Raw genomic sequence first — 22,377 nt, 5'->3', positions numbered from 1 at the left:
TGCAAATTTTATTAAACTGAAAAAATTCAATTTTTGCTAGCTTAGATTTATCTATACCAAGGGTTAGCAAACCACTGGGCCAAATTCCAGCTACCTATTTTTATACAGCCATGCTCACGTGTTTACATGTATCCATGGCTGCATTCATACTACGACAGCAGAAGTGAATAATTGTGACCGACTATGTGGCCCACAAAGCTTAAAATATTTACTGTCTGACCCTTTACAGAAAATGTTTGCTGAGTCCTGATCTATACTGTCAAGCAAAACAAGCACATCAAAATTTGTTCCTCCCGAAACCTCATGAGCCTACAGACCTGCGACTACTGTTAAGAGTCTGGCTTTATCCCCTGGTCACGTATTTACAACTGAAAGAGTAGTAAACAATGTTTGCTTTACTCTAGTGCCACTTCTAAACAATATAGATTACATATAGCAAAGCCACCTATTTTTCCTTCTGACTGTTCCCTGTGAAATTGTACAAAAGCTCAGATTAAGGTTAAAAGTTTTTCCTACTAAATATATCATTCCTACCCTTGTTTGATGTTTGGTCAGTAAATAGATGACAATGTTTGTGACGTGCCTTCTAAGCCTCCCAATGTGTGTTATCACAGAGTGAACTTCTCTTAAGGGACTTAAGGATAACTAAAACAATACAAGACAGCTTCATTTTAAAGAGGACTAACCTGTAAGAAACACAGGTAATCTCTATAAATGAGATTAATGGTCCCTGATTGTATCTTAGTTTTGGGACTAAAAACAGCTCTAAAAATTCATAAAATTTGTTTCTGAAAACACTTTTTTTTTTTTTAAGACAGGGTCTTACTCTGTTACTCAGGCTGGAGTAAAGGATGCAATCATGGCACGCTGTAGCCTGGACCTCCTGGGTTCAAGTGATCCTCCCACCTCAGCCTACTGGGTAGCTGGCCTGCAGGCACAAGCCACCATGCCTAGCTAATTTTTTGTAGAGACAGGGTTTTGCCATTTTGCCCAGGCTGGTCTTGAACTCCTGGGGTCAAGTGATCTGCCCACCTTAGCCTCCCAAAGTGCCTGGATTACTGGCATGAGCCACTGTGCCTGGCCTGAAACCACTGATCTTAAGGCAAAAGCTTACGTGCATCTCATTCATTTTTTTTAATAGTTTGTAATTAAAGATGTCCAGAGGAGGTGATGTTTGCCAGGTCTACCACCATATATTATTCTATAAATTCTACCCAGTTTCACATAATACTATATCTGTTCCTACCCCTAATGAGAGTGATATGAGAGTAAGAAAGGAAAGGCAGTCTTCTGCTTTTAATTGCCTTTAGTTCCGTATGCCCTGCTTCATGCTGCAAACTGAGAGATGTTAATTTTAAAAAGGAAACAGATATATGTGGTGTCTGTCTTGCTTACTAGCCTGAACTGAAGATGGGGACTGTCATGGTTGTTAATCATCACCATGTTATGATTTTTTTGTAGTGTCTATTTTTTACTGTGAGGGATGGTTAAGAGAATTGGACATGGTTAACCTGAAAAAAGTTACTTGGAGAACTCAATGAGTGTCAGATAAATGAAAGGCTATGAGTGGAACCATCAGTGGAACCATCAGAATATTCTGTGTTTTTTAAGACCTTTTGTTTTGCAAAAACAGTTTTTTCTTACCCTAACAAAGTAACTAGTGCCAGATTTGTGCATTTGCCAAAACCAGTTTTAAAACTGGACAAAATATATGTTGTCATGTATTTTCAGCCATAGAGCAACAAGCAACACTGGATTGTGATCCCTGAGAGAAGAAAAACACAAGATGTTAACTCCCCCAGATGGTCATTGTGGGATTCTACCTGGGGGTATTTTCCAGCATTACCATAGGAGTTGAGCCCCAGGAGAGTCAGAGAGTGGCAACTCTGATGGAACAGAGGTTTGGGTACTAAAACAGCTGAAATTTATAAGATAGAGTTCAAGATTGGGAAGAGAGGCAGAAATCTGCATGAGACTTGTCAAAGGTACTGGGATGTGCATGTCCAGGATGAGGCTCTGCAAAGTCTTAGCAAACGATTACTTCCTCTAGGACTTAAGGGTTGAACAGTGACACCAGAAGTTATACAGTACTTAGAATCCTTGGAATTGCAGCCTGAGTGGAGCAATCTCATTGAACACTTCTGTATTTAGTTACTACTCAAGAAATGTGACACCTTAGGAATCAGTAGCATACCCTATGCAAGGGTTGGCAAGTGTTTTCTTAAAGGGCTATGACTTAGGCTTGTGAGCTAGGATGTTTGTGGCTTCTCCAAATTCATATATTGAAACCTAATCCCCAACGTGGTGGTATTTGGAGGTGGGGGCTTTGGTGATGATATTAGAGTAGTAGTGCTCTCATAAAAGAGACCCCAGAGAGCTCCCTTGCCCCTACTGACATGTGGGGCCACATTGAAAAGCTGTGAACCACAAAGCAGGCCTTCACAAGATACCATATATGCTCATGCCTTAAACTTGGACTTCCCAGCCTCCAGAACCATGAGAAATAAATCTGTGTTATTGATAAACACTCAGTCTTATAAATACTCCATACTAGTCTTTGGTATTTTGTTATACCATCCTGAATGGACTAAGACACATAGGGTCTATGTCACAACTACTCAGCTCTGCTATTATAGCACAAAAGAAGCCAGATAATATATTAATATTAAACAAATGGGTATGGCTATATCCAATAAAATTTCATTTACAAAAATAGGCAGCCCAGCCTATGGACCACATTTGACTAAGTTCAAACAGAAATAGTCCCCTTTAACAAGAAATAAAACAATACCTTTTAAAGAAAGATAAGCCAGATGCCTTACAAGTTATTAATCACAATGCCTACCGTTCAATTAAAAAATTACTAGCCATACAAAGAAGCAGGAAAATCTGACCCATAATCAAGAAAAAAAAAAAGACCCAGCATTTCTTAATAGAAATTAATAATAGAACTTTAAAGTAGCTATTTAAGTATGCCCAATAAAATAAAGGAAAAAACTAGTGAACAAAAAAAGAATTTCAGAGAAATGGAAATTGTAAAATAAAAATGGAAAATCAATAACTGAAATGTACAAGACGTGAAATGAAAAATTCATTGTGTGGACTACTGAATGTTGGAAAAGATAGGATTAGTGAACTTGAACATAAATCTACAGATGTGTCCAATCTGAACAATGGAGGGAAAAGATTTTAAAAATAGAGCAGCAGCCACTAAAGAGATAATGCAAGTATGACTTATGAGGAAAAGAATTAGACACATTTAACCCAGAAGAAGACAGGAAAGGAAGAACATTGGGGGTTGGGAGGGGCAATTAGAAAACCAACATATGAAAAAGCCTTCTGTATGAAAAATTACCTGAAAGAAAAATGGACTAAAAATAACAATTGAAAGGCAGAGATGATCAGACTAGTTTAAAAATCCAAACCACACATATATAGTCTTTTCAACACTGAGTGCTGCAACAACCAAATCATCCATATGCCAAAAAAAAAAAAAAAAAAAAAAAGCTGGACGCAGATCTTAAATCCTTCACAAAATTAATTTGAAATGGATCATAGACCTAAATATAAAATAGGACTCCTAGAAGATAACATAGGAAGCAATGTAGATAACCTTGGGTTTGGTGACAACCTTTTAGATTCAGTGCCAAAGGCATGATATGTTAAAGAAATAATTGATAAGTTGGACTTCACTAAAAATCTGCTCTGTTTAAGACATGGTCAAGAAAATGAGAAGACAAGCCACAGACTGGGAGAAAATATTGTAAAAGCTTATTTGATAAAAGATTGTTATCTATATTTGATAAGATTGTTATCTAAAGTATACAAAGAACTTCTGAAAGTCAGCAATACAAATATGAACAAGCTAATTGAAAAATGGGCAGAAGATCTGGACAGACACCTCACCGAAGTCATCTTACATATAGATGGCACATAAATGTATGGAAAAATGTTCAGCATCATGTCATTCAGGAATTGTAAATTTAAACAGTGAGATAATGGCAAAAGCAACAGAACTCCCATTCATCGTTGGTGAGAATGCAAAATGGTACGGTTATCTTGGGAGGACAGTTTGGCAGTTTCCTACAAAACTAAACATATTCTTACTATATGATCCAACAGTTATGCTTCTTGGTATTCAACCCAATGAGTTGAATGCTTAAATCCATGCAAAAATCTGCACATGGATGTCTGTAGCAGCTTTATTCATAACTTTGAAAACTTAGAAGCAAGCGAGATGTCCTTCTTGGTGAATGGGTAAACTGTGGTACATCTAAACAATGGAATATATTCAGCATTAAAAATAAATGAGTTAGGCTGGGCATAGTCACTCATGCCTACAATCCCAGCACTTTGGGAGGCTGAGGCGAGTATCACTTGAGCCCAGGAGTTCAAGACCAGCCTAGGCAACATAGCAAGACCCCGTCTCTACAAAAAAATTAAATATGAAAAAAATTAGCCAGGCATGGTGGTGCACACCTACAGTTTTAGCTACTCAGGAAGCCGAGGTCGCTCAGGCCCAGGAGTTGGAATTGAAGGTTGTGGTAAGTTAAGATTGATTGCACCACTCTACTCCAGCCTGGGTGACTGAGCAAGACTCCATCTTAGAAAAATAATAATAATAATCCAGCCATGGAAAGAAAAGGAGGAACCTCCAATGCTTATTACTAAGGTAAGCCAATCTGAAAGGGGTACATGCTGTATGATTACAACTATATGATATTCTAGAAATGGCAAGACTCTGGAGGCAGTAAAAAGACCAGTGGTTGCCAAGGGTTATGGAAGAGGCTGAGATGAATAGGTGGAACAGACAATTTTTAAAGCAATGAAACTATTCTATATGATACTAATAATGGATTTCTGTCATACATTTGTCAAAAACCATAGATTGTACACCACCAGGAATGAACCCTAATATAATGTGGATTCAGGTGATTGTGATGTGTCTAGTGGGAGATGCTGCGTGTGTGTGTGTGTACACAGGATATGTGGGAACACTCTACTTCCTGCTCCATTTTTCTGTTAAAACTACTCTGAAAAACAGTATTATTTTTTTAAAAATACACCCACTATATGCTATCTATAAAAGATACACAACTTAAAACTGACAAACCCAGAAGCATAGCTGGAGACTTAAAACATTACTAGAATATTCAAAGAAAAAATAATATGCATTCTGAACAACATTACGCTCCAACTTGAGTTGATATTCACAGAACACTATACCCAACAACTATTACATATTCTTATCGACTGCATATGGAACATTCACCAAGATAGACTATTGATAGTCTCAGCAGATTTCAAAGGCTTAAAACATTACACAGTATATTTTCTAACCACCCCAGACAGTAAAATATCTAGAGAAGCCTCATATATTGGGAAACTAAACATATTTCTAAGTAACCCATGGGATAAAGAAGAAAATCACAGGAGAAATTAAAATATATTTTCAACTAAACAAAAGCTGAAACATCAGAATTTTGAAATGCATTAGTTAGAGCTTAGAAATAAATTTACATATTTAAATGCTTAGAAAAGAAGAAAAGTTTAAATCAGTAATACAAGCTTTTACCTTAAGCTTAAAAAAGAAAAGCAAATTAAACCCAATATAAGTAGACAAATAGGTAAGAACAGAAATCAGTGAAGCATACCATAGAGACAACAGAATGAATGCTGGTTCTTTAAAAATATCTAATAGATACATCTCTATACAGACTTATCAAGAAAAATAAGTCACATATTAAGATGTGTAATGGGTATTATGACATCTATATACATTTAAAAGGCAAACAGGAATAATATAAACAATTTTATGCCAATATCAAATTACCAAAATTGGCACAAGAAGAAAATCTGATAGCTCTCCATCAATTAAAGAAATTGTATATTCGGCAAAATTCTAGCAGGCTTTTCTGTAGACATTGACAAATGGATTCTAAAAGTCCAATCAAAATCCCAGCACTCTGTTTCTTAAAAAGTTAACCATGCACTTACCCTGTGAACCAGCCATTTCATCTCTAGATATCTATCTAAGACAAATAGAAACATAGGTATTTTAAAAATCTGTATACCAACATCCATAGCCTCTTTATTCACAATAGCCAAAGCTGGAAACAACCCAAATGTCCATCAGTAGGCAAATCAAATGGATAAACAAATTGGGGATATCCTAAAAATGGAATATAACTTGACAATAAAAAAAGGATGAACTATTGGTATGTCAAACCACATGGATGAATCTCAGACATGTTGAGCCAAATAAAAAAGACGGATCATATATGAATTTCAAGATCGGACAATAGTGACCCTATGAATAGAAATAATAGTGATTCCCTTTGGGTGGGAGGTAGTAAAGACTGTTTGGAAGAGGCCCTGAAATACTTTCTAGGCTATTAAAAATATTCTATATCTATCTTAATTGGTATGTTAATGAGGTATATGTTTGTTAAAACATGTTAGATCGTACCTTTAACATCTGTGTACTGTATTTCACTGTAATTTTTACTTTAATAAGTAAGTATAAGAACAGTTTTTGAGAACATTCTGGGGCACCTAAATCCAGGGGACCGATGTATTTTATCTGAAAAAGACTGCCTATGGGCAGCATCCAGAGCAGAGTAGCTCCCTGTGCTGGAGGACTCCAGTGTGAGGCCTGCTGCTTCCTTTCTGCACCGGCCTAAAACCAGCCCAACTCTGGTCATAGTCTTCTGGGCCTACCGAAGAACAAAAGCCTACTTCTAGTTCTTCCAGTTGCCAGTTAAAGGGCTTTATTTATCTGTCACTTCCTTTGGGAACAGGTAGAGTGCTTTGATTTAGAATGACGGCAATAAATGAGAAACCAATTTGAAATTGGGTTTGAGAGTCTTCTGTCCGTCCTTTATTGTGCTGTTCCTGAACTTGTAGCTAAGGAGGGTAGAGTAGGGAGAGGGATCTATAACCTTATCCAAGGAACCAGATTAGTAATATTTCATCCCCACCACACTTTAATTTGCACATATTTCTAGAGTATAGGACATAAAAAATACCTAGATAGTAAAATATTTATGTTGTTAACCTTCAGCTGGTTTAGCCATATCTATTAAGTATAGAAAACAACCGTTCTTCAGTTACTTATCACATCTGCTTACTAATTTATGTTGTTTATCATTTCTTCCCATCTAATAGATGAAACAGGCAGATAGGTCTGGCTCTTTCACTTGCTGACCCAGAGTTCACATGGCAAATAAGAATGGAGCTGTCACTCCGAATTCCAGCCTCTTCTAAAAGTGCTCCAACAATACTTTATCCAATCCAGCCTATGTTTTTAAGTGTTAACTTTCTCTCTTTCTTGAACTTATAGAACCTCTGTCCAACTTTGAAGTTAATTCTTGCCAGTAAAGACCAAGATAGCTCCTTCCCAGGGTCTCTGTTTCTCTCTTCTCATTGCCCCTGTCCTTGACCTGATCTCTGGACTATCAGCAAGAACTTGATGGCCCAGACCTTCCCAGTCTCCCAAACAGGTCTCTGGGTACTACTGCTCCAGGACTAGCTGTCAAATCTGGCCTTCAAGTCCTGGGTTGGGAAAAATGACACTGATATATTCATGTAATTAGGTAATCATCTGCTCCAGTAACTAGCTATCTAATGGAACTGCTCATGGCATGTTGAGAAGGTGCAATTGCCTTAATTGAATGGGATTAGTAAACTGCCACCACATATTTGTTAATCAGATTTTTGTGCTATAGTTTCCATTCCACAGAAGCCTCTTAAGTTTTATCATGAATAAAAAAGCATGATCCTTAAAGTAAGGGCCAAGGGGGAAAAAAAGTTCATGTGCAGCATCTACTGTTCATGGTAGCAGCTGTTTAAATACTTTTAAATACTTAAAAGGCAGTTACAATACAGAACTTTAAATACTTAAAAGGCAATTACAGTACAAGCCTGCACGCCATTGAAGAACAAACTTTGTATAATTTCAATCACTCCTAATAAGATAGTTGATTCATAAGGAGGAAATAAAGTTTCAACAATGTTAGCCATTAATGCAAGTCAGTGGCTAGGCAGCTATGATTAGCCTTAGCAGATGTAATCAGCTGTCCTGAATTAATTTTTAGTCTTATTCATTTGGGAAGTTACTATGGTCATCAGTTGAAGGTGTGATACATTAAATGCTGCATATCAACCAGGAAAAGTGTTTTGGCCTTCTTGTCATTTTAACTGGCTAATTACAGAAATAGAAAATGTTTAAAAAGCACAGTTTCTCAAAAATATTTAAATCAACCTTTTATACCTTAGTTCTCAAGATACACCAAAAAACTATCAGAGCATCCCTTAACCATCCAACCAGTCTATATTGAGTGTCTACTATGTGTTTGGAACCTGTGTCCATAGAATGTAAGTGCTTCCAAAATTAACAATCAAAAGGAGAAAGAGAATATAATTTATTCAGGCTGTAAGAACATCTAACAGTGCCCTTCCACCCACCACTCCCTCTCCCTCTGTCCCCTACCCCTCAGATCACAATGCACAGACACATATATACACATTATAGTCATACATGACGAAAAGAAAGCCCCTTTATGTGTTTCAATGTTATTTGAAGCCTCAAAGCACTAAAAATATAGAATGAGCCCTGACAGTATCCTCAGGAAGAGATCTAGCAACAACTGGGGCTTCTGTTGGGTCCGTCAAAGAAAAAATGTGATTTACTGCAGCTCCCCACCTTTTTTCCTCCTAGAGCCAGGTTCTCAGTCCATCGCCTGGGCTGGAGTACAGTGGCCAGTTGTGGCTCACAGCAGCCTCACAAACTCCTGAGTTCAAACTGTCCTCTGGCTTCAGCCCCCTGAGTACTTGCGACTATAGGCACATGCCACCATGCCCAGGTAATTTTTTATATTTTTTGTAGAGACAGGGGCTTGCCATGTTGCCCAGGCTGGTTATGAACTCCTGGCCTTAACTGATCCTTCTGCCTTGGCCTCTCAAAGTGCTGGGATGATAGGTGTGAGCCAACATGCCTGGCTAGCCCATTCTTTGTAGTTCATTTCGTAGCTGTGTTCCTCCATTCTGGGTGCAGTGTCATCAAAAGGAGTAAATTTCTTGGGAACATGCCAGTGGAAGGTATCACAAAAAGGCCATAATTTGGACATGAGCTAGACCCAAACACAAAACTAGCCAAAAAAAAAAAAAAAAAAAAAGTAACTTCCAAAATCTGCTCTGTAAACGAATAGGCTGTAACTCCCAAGAAGTCCATCTTAAACACTAGATTAACAGAGATGGTTTATTTTACCTTTGTCCCATTTTATGTCATATTCTTAAGCCTTTACACAGGTTTCTAATGCCTTATATCTCAAGTTATGGCTTAAAATTGGTCTCACCCTGAATTAATGTAAATATGTAATAAAAACCATGTTATAATCTTTCAAAAAGTTTTTCCAATTTCAGTGTAGATGTGATTAATAGAAATACCAATTCATTAAAACATAACTCAAAGCGGGCAGATCACCTGAGGTCAGGAGTTCGAGACCAGCCTGGCCAACATGGTGAAACGCTGTCTCTACTAAAGATACAAAAATCAGCCAGGTGTGGTGGCAGGTGCCTGTAATTCCAGCTACTCAGGAGGCTGAGGCACAAGAATTGCTTGAACCTGGGAGGCGGAGCTTGCAGTGAGCCACTGCACTCCAGCCTGGGCAATAGAGTGAGACTGAGTCTCAAAAAAAATAAAAATAAAAAATAAGTATAAAAAATGTATGTAACTCAGTTTCTAGTAATATGTTTGTCATTATGTGTTCTCTAATAATGGATACTGAGCAAGAATATACTTTCTTGTAGGGCTCTGTGAAAACTGGACAGTAAATGGAAGTCTTTGTACTGGGAATATTGAGAATCATTCACTTGGACTATAAATTCACAGCAGGATCCAATGACATTGGTTAAACAGGCAAACAGAAATGGACACAATTTAAACGTAATGTTCTTTGTCTTTCACCAAAAAGTAAAAGCTACAAAATACTGTAAATATGACTTTGGTCAGTATGAAGGTCACCAAAAGAACACTACTATAGGGTCCTTAGAAACGGAGAATTTGGTTTTGTCCTCAGGCACTTGGAGCACACACAGTGTACAGCTGCTCACTGACAGGATGGGCTCAGGATGACTCCATGTGGTCACTCTTGGGGCCAAAATTTCTCAATAGAGTGGCAGAGAAAATAACCTTGTTAAGAAATGAGACAATGGAGACAATGTTTGAGATTCTAATAAACCTGAATAAAGCGGTATGGTATGATTTTATCTGTAAACTGGCCTCTACCTCAGTCATCTAAAAATTGTGATTTTGGTCAGGCACGGGGGCTCACACCTGTAATCCCAGCACTTTGGGAGGCCAAAGTGGATGGATTACCTGAGGTCAGCAGTTCATGACCAGCCTGGCCAACATGGTGAAACCCCATCTCTAATAAAAATTAAAAAATCAGCCGGGTGTGGTGGCACACGCCTGTAATCCCAGCTATTAGGGAGGCTGAGGCAGGAGAATTGTTTGAACGTGGGAGGGAGAAGTTGCAGTGAGCCGAGATCGCGCCACTGCACTCCAGCCTCAGTGACAGAGCGAAGACTCCGTCTCAGAAAAATAAAAATTGTGATTCTGTATGTAAAGCATCTAGAACTTCCTTGGAACATGGAACATGTTCTGTGTTATTTCCATTCCTTCTCTCTCCAGATTGTCTCCTAAAGCTACTAACATCTAATTATTAAGTGTTCTATTATATCTCCAGATTATAATTGAGGAAAGAGAAGTATAATCTAAGAATGACAACAGTAATTTAGGATTTGGAACAATTAGATGATAGACTAACTGTTGAACAGGAGATAGATGTCTTAAGTCCAGGTATCAATACTTCATCTTATTTACCAGGTCCTCCAGGTAGAGGATAAAAACCACACACATACTCAAGCAGGTATTTCCCTAAGCCCTTCTGGGCGTCACTCTGGCTACCAGGTGGCTTCATCTGGCCACTCCTGTTTATGACCATGAATGTTGACCTTCAATCTGCAGCAATTCCTCCAGCACCATAATATAAATCCTCACAGAGAAATGAAAAGGAGCTCTGACCAACTAGTTAAGAAAACCTGATCTAGAACCTCTCCTCGCTTTATCATTTTGTTAAGTTGGCAGATAAGCCCCAAATTCTAACCACCTCCTTGAGTCACATTTCTTTTGCAAACTCCTGTGCATATGTGTGTTTAAATCTGTTCTATTTATGCCATTACTCTTTTATCAGTTTGATTCACAGGCCTTGGTCACAAACCTAAGAGGGTAGAAGAGCATTTTTCCTCCCCTACAGATTCAATTTCTATTAGTCTTTAGTAAAACCACTTCATTTTAGAACAAGTAGGAGGCATAAATTAATAAAAGAGTGTTAAGTGCTATGCGCTGAATTAAGTTCTAGGCAGCAGTATATGTAATTTCGAGCACTGAAAAGAATCATTACTCTGGTATAGAAACATGGAAGAACATAGTGTTCAAATTCACTAGGACTCTAGGTCAGAGGACCAAGAATTCAGAAAATTTTGCCATTTAAAGTTTCATAGTTCTTTCATGATCCATATACTCCACTTCTTTACCTAAGGAGTTATTGTAGGGTTCCTATTTTCTGTGGCCAACAGTACAGTGTCTCGGGGGGAAGACAGGTACATTTAATATAAACATTTTTTTAAAGCCCTGTTTTTACCCAATGGACTTAATTTCTCACTAATACAAGGAAATTTCCTCTCCCATCAAGTGAGTCTCCTTGGCTCACCCATGCTCATTTCCTACTCCTAGTCCTCCTTTAAGCTGAAACACACCACCTCGCCTTTATCTCCACCCAGCACCCTTTTTCCTGTTCCCTACTTAAACCCAAGTACTATCTTTGAGGATAGGGGAAGCCCCATCTCCTTCCTGCAGACTTCCCAGTCCTCCTCCCACCCTTCCTCAGAATTCTGTTCTTGAACTGAAGTCTCGTCTTTAATGTATAAATGCTGTCTCCCCAAATGAGATTAGATATTCCTCAAAGGCAGGAGTTTTTTTTTTTTCTTTATTTTGTACAGAACAGTTCTCTACATCAAGGTGACTAATGAATGCTTATTAAAGTTTTCCCATTTGTCAACTCTCCATATGCCTGCAGTATGTTAGATGTTGGGAATAAAACGGTGACATTTACATAGTTCTGCCTCTTGCAGGCTGTTTACATGCAAAGGCTACAAACCTGCAGTAGTGTTTGGGCCAGTGCAGTGTTGAAACTGTCCTGAATTAGAATACTTCTAAGCTAGGCATTCACTCTTAGGGTCACATATCTGTTACTCCCTCCCATTCAGCTTCAGTAATTTATGTTACCTTCAGCCCCTTGTGAAACACTCTTAATTTCACAACTTTTAACTTACAAGGAATAAATTCATTCTTAAAATACAAGGCTCTTCGCATGTGAGGTACTGATTATTTACTACTGCCAAAACTTTCAACATCATAACACCTTGAGTGGTTCTATTTCTCAACCACCGACTTAGTGCATGTTGTGCATAGTATACTTACTATACGGAAAGTGTAGTAAGAAAGGCTCATTTTAAAATTCTCAAATCCAAGGATAGATGGCGTATTAACTAATGAGAAAGAAAACAAAACTGCTCAACAACTGTTTTGCTGCCTTAAAAGCAAATGATTTCAAGCTGGAAAGCATGGAAACCTCACTAAGAGAGAACTAAGGTGCAAGAAGAAGAGGTCACTTTAAAAGAATCCATGCCTTCACATTCTGGTGAATTATATTCCAGGGTACCAGGAGAACCTGCGGATGTCAGCACAGAACTATCCTGGCAACCTCTGGAAAAACATGGAGAAGAAGGGCAGCCTCAAGAAGCTACAGATTCAAACACAACTTTTCCCCCCAGTGTTTTTATTTTTAATATTCAAAGCTAAAGGAAAGAATTAGAATTCCTAGACTTCACAGACTAATAGTTTGACATCTATCTCTAGCAAAATTCAAACTTAAACATTAAACAAGGAACAATGGGGGGTGGGGGGAAAGACTGGGGATTTCTAGGAACTAGCAGTGTGCTAAGAATCATTCATTTTTAAACTCATGTTATTTACTTTTGTGGTAGATCAGGGAATATGCAAGATCTTTACTTTTCAGCAAGACATTTTTCTCATAATGTCTTTATGGAGAAGACTGCTCTATGGACTAGAATAGTTTGATAAGAAAGGGCTGAGTCCAGCTAATTCATTAGTTCAAGCAAAATCTACTGAAGGCCAACTAGATTTCCAGCCAATATTGTACCTGGCGCTTTCATTACTTTGAATTTTAACAACCACCCTGAAAGGCAGATGTTACCTCATTTTATTGATACTGAAAATAAGTTTCTCAAGCTCACAAAGCTAATAGGTATCAGGGCCAGAGTCCAAAACCAGCCTCCAAAAATCCAGGACCATTCCTACTGTGCCACAGGTTTCTAGAGGTACCACAATCATAGCAAAAGAACATGTCCTATCTATTGTCAGTGACTTGAATGTTTGGTGAATAAACTCAGCAAATGTGTAGGTGACACAAAACTGAAAAGTAGAATTAACATGATGAATGACATAAGATGAAAACATCTATCTAACAAACTGCAAACCATACAGAGGCTTTAAGTAATACAAGCCAACAGAAAAAAGAAATTCAGATTCAAGAAATGCTTAACTGCATAATTAAAAAATTAATAAAGCCTACCTTTATTTTTGTCTCCTTTGCTTGACAGCAAAGCACATGGGGTATGGAGGTGAGGTTTTTAGTCAACTTCTGTGTATTTACTACAAATGCCAATTAAGCAACAGATGATTTCATTTGAAGATGGCAACTTACTGCACCCTGCACTGTTTGGGTTACGCTGACTTACTGAATTCAATTTTAGGCTAAGGATCTTTAGCACAGAGAAGGGTCGTGGGTAAGGAAGGAAACAAAAAACTAGTATTTATTGAAGATAACTAACATTTACTGACTCCTAGGCACCTCTACTAAGTACTTTATTAAGATTATTAATTTAATCCTCACAGTAACCCTAGGGTTAGACAAAGCATATTATTCCCATTTTACAGATGAGAAACTGAGGCTCAGGGATCTGAAAGGCTGTCAAGCAAAGGAGACAAAAATATTATTTTGTATCACTTTAGACCTTTCGTTTCTTAACTATTTTTGGGTCACGGACCCTTCTCAGACTCTGACTAAAGTTTCAGATCTTTTTTGCAGAAAAGTCTTGTTTCTAAGTTCACAGTTGGAGCGCTATTCGCCAGGTAGGACTAATGAGAAACAGGTGCGGCTTCCTAAGGGGTTGTCAGTTCAGCGTAAACAAGGCCTTGCTAACAACAGAAAAGGAGGAACCCCTCAAAATGTAATGAGCTCCCTGTCACTGAAGTGTTCAATCAAAATGTGGCTGGCCTGTCAGGAGTGCTATAGAGGAGATAATAAAATGGATTGGAGGTTGGTCTACAATTTTAAAGCACCCTTTTGTTACAAGATTGTGTGAACCTAAATAAGTAATGCTTATAATTTTTGTTTAATGGCAAAACAAAATTAAAAACTGAAATTATTCTTCCAGACTATGCTCCTTGAAAGCAGAATGCATAAATAATGTTATTTCCCATCTATTTATGATAGCCATATTAAGTGCTTGAAAACAGCCTCATCCAAAGGGAAAAAGAGCCAACTGTTGATCTTGGTTTGATTTATACTTTGTCATAATACAAGTAGATTCCATATTCCTCTCAATTCTTATCTAAAAATTTCCCTGAGAGAGCTGTCACATACACTAGATCCTAAAAAGATGGTCTTTGATAAGAACCTTTACTAGTTTACAATTTTATGTTAACGTAATCCCCTAAAGGATAGGGGAGGGGCTGGTGTCAGACCAGAGACATAAGCGAGACAACGCCAATTGTTCTGCTTTGCTTCTTTGACCCCTTCACTCATGGCAGGATCTTACCTGTCTACTCCTCTTAATTTCTTATTTGCATCATTTCACCTCAATATTCAGCCTCCCACAGCTCCAAAGAGCACAAGAGCTAATACTTTGCTCATGATATGCCATTCAGAGCACAAGCCTGACAGCTTGGCATATCAATGCAATGTTCATGGGCAAATCTCTCACCTGAAAATCTTCACTCTTCAGGTAGGAAGCAGGGTGGAATTGCAACTCATAATGAGGTACCTTTCATTGGGAAGCCCAGAACAAGATTGAAGCGGTGGGGGCTAACTGTTCTCCATTAGGGGACGGAGATGTGAGGCTTTATCCACGGCAGCGGGCTGAGAAAGGTCTCGTTTAATTAAAGCCTCCTGTAACTCATGGGTTTCTGCCATTGAAAAATCTAAAAGGCACAGCTGACAAAGACCGACACACACTCGCCATTCATCAGTCACCCACCTCCCAGATGTTCACTTACACATCGCCTGGCAGCTGCGCGCCCATGGCACGTCCGGACAGCCGTGCGGACCCCGGAGGCAGCCTGCGCTCAGGCCCGGGGCGGGTCTCCGAAGCTCCCGGGGCGGCGCTGCAGTGTAAGGGGGGCTTGCTGGCGTCTGGGCGGGCGGCAGCTGAGGCCCGGCGGGGGCAAAGTGCAGTCCAGCTGCCAGGGCAACGGCGCCGCCTTCTCGCCGGCGCCCGGCTCAGCCAAGCGGCAGCATGTGGAGGACGGGGCGTCCTTCGGCTGCGCTCGGGCTCCCGGCCCCTCCTCCTGCCGTCGCCGCCGCGCTCGCCGCGCGCTCTTCGCGGGTTTGCGCCCCGCATCCGGCCCCCAGACGGCCGCCTAGGGGCGCTCAGCTTCAGGGCGCGCCCTCTGGGAGCGGCCCACGAATTTCGGGTGGCAGAGGGTTGCCTCGATACTTCCTCAGGCGCAGGGTCCGAGGCAGGGACGGGCGGGGCGGAGCTGGGTTGTCAGCCGGTCGGTCTGGGCCACCACCCTCACGCCCCCCGCAACTACCAAGCAGCTGCCGGCGCCGCAGCGGGAACAGACCCACAAAGATCAATGAAAGCAGAAGCCAGTGAGGCATCGCAGAGGTCAATGAAAGAAAGAGCCAGGGAGGCATTTCGCTGTCCCGGCCCCTGGCCCTGCCCCTGGTCTCGGCCACCTGGGCTGCGAACTCTCCTGAGCTCCGCCCTGGTGGGAGGGGGCTCTGCCCTCCAAGGCCTCTCCCCCGCGGGGCCTGCCTTGGGACAACAGGTGCTAGGCCGCGACGCTGAGCCCACCTGCAGGGGGTCCCGCAGCCTGGCCGCGGCCTTCCCAGCTAAGGGTTCCTGCTCTGACCTGAAACCCCACTCTTAAAGAGCTAGGCCAGGGATTCCGCCCTTCCCACCTCATTTGCACCATGAGTATGCAAACCAAAAGTGTTGGAAGTACTTAAACATTTAAAGGACACATGCATTTTATACTTTTCTATACAGAAATACTCAAGAACATTTTCCAAGCTTGTTTCTCTTTCAAACAAAGTATCTCTAAAGGCCATTTTCTCACTTTTTAAAGCATTGAATATCACTGCCTCAAAACATGGCCATTATTCAGTTACACTTCCCCGCACAATCCATGTGATGCCTGCATCTGCCCAGCATGATTCTTAGCAATAGTAAAAGTCCCAAGAGAACTACAAAAGAACCATTATTTTCCTTGTGTTCTACAACGGATTATTCAATGCGAAATTCATGCTTGAAGGGACCTTAGTGATAATTTTGACTCCACATTACAGATGAGGACACAGAGGCCCAGAGTTCAGCAGTACAACGAAAGAGAATGGAACTTAAAAAACTAACAATCTATAAACTGAGACTTAGCTCTTTGAAGGTACATTATAGTAAAAAATAAACCTAGATTGCAGAAAAGTTGAGAAATGTAAGTTATACAAAAATCTAGTGCAGAATCTCTTAGATTTTAAATGAATCAAGCATTCTTATTTTTCTCCAGGCTTAAATTAGCTAAAGTTATATTCAAACGCAGTGGCCCAGAAATGTAATTTTTCTTCATGCTAGTATGATTAATGGGATTGGAGTTGGTACATCCTGGCAATCATAGAATGTGAGTATACCTATATGAATTGATTTGTCTGATAAGTATCAATTGTTTTTTCTTTTTTTTTTTTTTGAGACAGAGTCTTGCTCTTGTCACCCAGGCTGGAGTGCAATGGTGCGATCTTGGCTCACTGCAACCTCCATCTCCCAGGTTCAAGCAATTCTCCTGCCTTAGCTCCTGAATGGCTGAGATTACAGGCGCCTGCCACCATGCCAGACTAATTTTTGTATTTTTAGAAGAGACAGGGTTTCACCGTGTCGGCCAGGCTGGTCTCGAACTCCTGACCTCAGGTAATCCACCCGCCTCGGCCTCCCAAAGTTCTGGGATTACAGGTGTGAGCCACCGTGCCCAGCCAGTATCAGTTTTAATGTATACAAATTGATTATACTTACATAAAACAAATTATTCAGTTCTATGTATTTCAGGCACACCATGCTAAATAGTTATGCTCAAATGCAAGGTTCCACTTTTAGGCCTAGTTCTTCACTTAAGTTATGTAATTTTCTTGTGCTCTTCCTTCCCCAGCTTTAAACTTCTATCAACCTAGTGCTGGAATCATCCTTAGGAGACCCCTGGGTTCCACACTGAGGGGATGATGTCAGTTCTTGATGTGATCTAGGCAGAGGAGACACTTAGAAATTTATGTTTTTTACTTTCCGGTTACCAGTTCAGAAGGAAAGAAAAAGTGGGTGAGAAGGTCTCTGGCCTCCATCAAAAGAGAAACCCATGAACTTGCAAATTTCTTTCACTCAGTTTGAGAACAAACTGGACCAAGTGTTAGTCCTAGTCAGCCTTTGGTCTACAAATGAAGCGGGCCACGAGGGAGCGAGGCCTACACACCAGGCCGAGCTGCTCCTGCCAGGCTGGAGCCAGACCCTTCCTTCACCATCTCAGGGGGCCAAGGCGATCAGGTCTGGCAGGGATGACTAAGGGAGAACTAGTCTGGCAGGGATGACTAAGGGAGGACCTAGCCCGTGGCCTCTGCCATCTGCTTGGCTGCCCTCATGGGTGTGCACTGGAGAGAGTGGAGCAGGGGGGACAAGCCTGGGGCTGGTGGGGAGACGGCACTGCCACCCTTCTGTGGGCGGCCCTCTCCGCTCTCCTCTGCGGGGCCTCCCTCAGGTCCAGGCCAGTGTGAGCAGGTCCTTGCGGGTTGGGCCTGGAAAAGAGCCTTGACTTCTCTCCTCAGGGCTGCAGGCCATGCTTCTGGTCAAGATGGTGCCATGTAAGACTTGGAGGGAAGATGCGTCGAGGGAACATGGCGCCCTCTGCTGCTGCGATTCGGGAAAGCTGGCTCTCCTCCCAGCCGCCCAGCCTAGAACTGGGAGTCAGGGCGCACAGCATTTCTGCCCCTCTGTCCTCACCTGGGCTTGAACAAGGATAGAGGCGACAGGAACCAAGAACTCCTCAAACTGGTAGTGGCAGAGACCAACTGCAGGATTTTGAAAGTGCTGATACAACTTTTTAAAAGCTGGGGAATGAAGCTGGGGTGAGGAAGGACCCAGCGATGGCCTAAGGCGAATGTGGTTAGGGTGAGGGGCTCTAGCAAGTGTTTAGTGGTTTTGTTTTCTCCAGAGTTCATGGAAGTAAAAGCCATAAAAACAGCAATGATAAAATCCTGGAATTTGAACATAAGCAATCTCACCCTAGGGTCCATGCTGTTGACAGGAAAGAAATACTGAGCTGGATTGAGGATTGCGTGTTAAATAGTAAACTTGCAGTTAACAGAATCAAATCAAGGCACTCACTTACTCTTTGCTCTGTAAAGAACTCCCATTTCCAACCCCGGCCCCAAGAAACTTCCACATCAGACAGACCACAGAGGTATATAGCTGACTCCCTCCACTGGTTTCTCTACTTAAAGGAGCACCTTTAACTTCCATTTTTGCCTCAGGGAGACCAGTCAGAGCTTGCACCTCTGGGAGAAGCAAGGGAGGTTATGCCAGTGAGGCAGAAGGGACCTCGTTTCTAAAAGTACTCTAAGCAGTGAGATGATGTGACCTTGTCAGGAAGGATCCAGGCCCTGGGATTCTTACAAGCATATCAGAGAGTCAAATGTCTCAGTTGTTTTCTGATAATGAAGCGGTGAGGACTGGAGAGGGAGTTGGCATAGTTTGCGAGTGTTCATTCACATGGAGACTAGAGAACTCATGTACACTAGAGAGAGGTAACGCAAATCAGAGAAAAGATTTATAAAGAATAGAAAATGACACTAATTCCCCACCTGCTCCCACCACCTCCAGAACTTATCTCAGGTTACAAAATAAAAAGCCAAAGCCAACTGAGCGGACAGATGAAAATTTAAATGCAAACAAGATAAACTTACTGAGGAGACAGAAAAAAAAAAATACCATTATGGGATATGAACCCTGATAGAACAGCACATAGATATGACCATTGAGGAAAGTCATTTTGAGATTCTACCTCTTCGTTTCTCATATAATAATAGTCCACTGGTCTAGGGAGAAAAAAAAAACTTTTAGTGGTTATTGGAAAACATGGCTATTTCTTACATATATTTCTCATTGATCCAGGTTTTATGTGCTAGTTTTTGTGTGTTCAATCTAAAATGATCTCTCCCAAACAGTGAACTTATCTCATATTTGCTAAGATTTTATTTGGATTTGGCTGAGAGGCCCAGATATCTTCTCTGAGTAGGCAACAGACACATTTTCATGTCAGACTCTAATTAAGGTTTTAGGATACAAAGCTTTAAAAATTCAGAAGCAAAAATGGTGTTATTGATTCTTTAACACTTTCTGTAACTCAAGACACCTAAAAATATTTCTTGATGAAGAACTAGGAGTAGGTATGAAAATGATGTCTTGGCTGGATGCAGTGGCTCACGCCTGTAATTCCAGCAATTTGGGAGGCCAAGGTGGGCAGATGACGAGGTCAGGAGTTTGAGACCAGCCTGGCCAACATATTGAAACCCTGTTTCTACTAAAATACAAAAAATTAGCCAGGCGTGGTGGCAGGCACCCATAATCCCAGCTACTTGGGAGGCTGATGCAGGAGAATCGCTTGAACCTGGGAGGCAGAGGTTGCAGTGAGCCAAGATCACGCCATTGCACTCTAGCCGGGGTGACAGTGCGAGACTCTGTGTTAAAAAAAAAAAAAAGAAAAAAAAAGAAAAGAAAAGAAAGAAAAATAAAATGATGTCTTATCCTTTGCTCCTGAAATTTTTCATGAACTCTTTTTTACTATTCCTAGTTGTTTCTATGCCCAAGCAGGCTTTAAAACCTTGTTGTGAACCTTAATGACACTGTGGGAAAGACCTCTTCTTATTTACCATTTTCCCAGTATCAAATTGGAAATCATTAGATGACCTTGTATAGGTACAGCCAAACAAGTGAAAATGTAAACCTACCAGCAGAGTTTCTGTTCTAGTACATTCTGTGCTACTGTGACAGAATACCTAAGACTAGATAATTTATAAAGAACGGAAATGTGTTTTCTCACTGTTCTGGAGGATGGGAAGTCCAAGATCATGGCACCAGCAGGTTTGGTAGGTTTTCTGATGAGGGCTGGATCCTCCAGAGGTGGGGAACCCTAGCTAAATGCTGCAAAAAGCCTCGTTTAAAGGGGTCTTAATCCCATTGACAAGGGAACAGCTCCAAAGGCCTAATCACCTCTTAAAGGCCCTACCTCTTAATCCTATCACATCAGCAACATCTGAATTTTGGAGGGAACATTCAAACCATGACAGTTTCCCATAGTATTTTAATATATATCATGATATGATTAAAAGCTCTTATGAATTAAATTTTCCAAACAGTACTGTAGGCCATTGTAGTCTTATTCATTATGTCACTGAAGTGAGAAGTGATTGACATTATCTTCCTTATGTGGAAGACGAAAATCAAATAGCCCCTCCAAGCTTCTCATTCCTGAAGAAAAAAATTCTTTAGTTTTTCTCACAGAATTTTCTTTACTCCCATTTGTCAGGCTTCTCTAGACCCATTCTGGTTCTCCAAGTGTAACTAAATGTCTGGCAACCCAAACTAGGGAACAGTTCCAAATAAGAGTTTAATGCAGAGCATGACAGTATTGTGGAACAGTATCTCCTGACCGTGTCATGTATAATCCAGTTCTGCTCATTATATTTACAACTCTATAAGCTGTCAACTATACTGTCAGTCTATTTCCTATCACTTGTTTGCTTCTTAAAGTTGTTCTGCATTCATTTGTCTGTTGAGTTTGCTCTTTAAGTTTACTGATGTACATCTGTCAGTAAACAAGCCTCATGTTCCTATACAAGATCTGTCAAAAGATCTTTATGCTGAACTTAAATACATTTTGAAATCTTTAAATCATCATTAATAGACACTATATTTCTATGGTATAAGTAGATTTAACAATCCCCAAAGAGGTAGACATGCCTGGAAATAAAGAAGCTTCTGATATTGTTGTTATTGTTGTTGTCTTTTATGGTTACCTGTATTTGTTCTACCATTCCCCCCAACCAAATTCTGAGCATCTTGAGGATAGGAACTATGTGCTCTGTGTAATCTATGTATCTTATGTACTTATTTCCAGCACCCGACATATGGAAGGCATGAAATGTTTGTGGAGTTGAGCATGATTCTTTGCTTTGGTACTTTATATCATTTAATCTCAGTTTAAACAGAGAAGAAAAGCATTACTGCTTAGGCCCATGAATCCAAACTTCTATAAGTCTTCACCTACATTTATTTTGATAACCATTTTTGGCGTTAAGATGGGGCCAACTTTTATTTGCTTACAAATGTGAATATAAGACATAGTTAAAAATCAGATAAATACTGCAGTAACCATTGGTCCAAAATTTACTATTTCAAATTTCATATTATATTGCATGTTTTGTTTTTTTACTTAGGGCATATGTGCCTTTCAATATGAGTCACTTTCCATTGTCTCACTGCCTTGGGTGTTAAAAACAATCTGTCCCAATTTGATCAAAATAGTTTAGCTTCTCCCTGGAATTATGGACTTTCATGTATTTATTAGCTCATGATTTTTAAATTAAATATTTGACTAATATACCTTGAAAGGGGGCATAGTCACATAACTGAAGACATTAGAATATTTATCCTGAAGAAGTTAAGGGGAATGAGAAGAGAGATCTGAGGGCTATTCGTATGGACAAGGGACTGTATTTAATCTACATTGCTCTGACAGGCAGTACTAGAACCAGCAGGAAGAAGTCATGGCAGTGTTGGAAGTAAATGCTCAGTGCCGCCAAGTGAAAATAGCACTCAGGCAAAAGTTTTCTCAGCAAGGCAATTTACTTATATAGAAGGGTGTGTTTTGCAGATGGAGTAATGGCGAGAGCACATTAGACAAGGGAGGGGAAG

General features: G+C 40.3%; 1 protein-coding gene across 9 annotated transcripts in view; it reads right to left on the bottom strand.

The window, feature by feature from the left end:
• The window catches only part of C10H2orf88 (chromosome 10 C2orf88 homolog), a 195,396-nt gene that overhangs the window by 4,020 nt on the left and 168,999 nt on the right, over positions 1 to 22,377 (bottom strand). Inside the window, exon 1 of one of the 9 annotated variants that reach the window (XM_031651416.1) lies at positions 15,406 to 16,097. The exons of 5 other annotated variants lie outside the window; for them this stretch is intronic. In XM_031651416.1, coding sequence (XP_031507276.1) covers positions 15,421 to 15,768 — 348 coding nt within the window. In that variant the 5' untranslated portion in view covers positions 15,769 to 16,097 and the 3' untranslated portion in view covers positions 15,406 to 15,420. Of the gene's footprint in view, positions 1 to 5,997; positions 6,017 to 15,405; positions 16,098 to 22,377 lie in introns of those variants that run through there. 3 more of the 9 variants (XM_009182613.3, XM_017946719.2, XM_009182616.4) reach the window with 3 other exon arrangements.

This window comes from Papio anubis, chromosome 10 (genome assembly GCF_008728515.1).
Source record: "Papio anubis isolate 15944 chromosome 10, Panubis1.0, whole genome shotgun sequence".
In the NCBI taxonomy this organism is placed as follows: Eukaryota; Metazoa; Chordata; class Mammalia; order Primates; family Cercopithecidae; genus Papio; species Papio anubis.
Note: the sequence above shows the minus strand (reverse complement) of the source record. Positions and strands in the feature narration are given on the sequence as shown.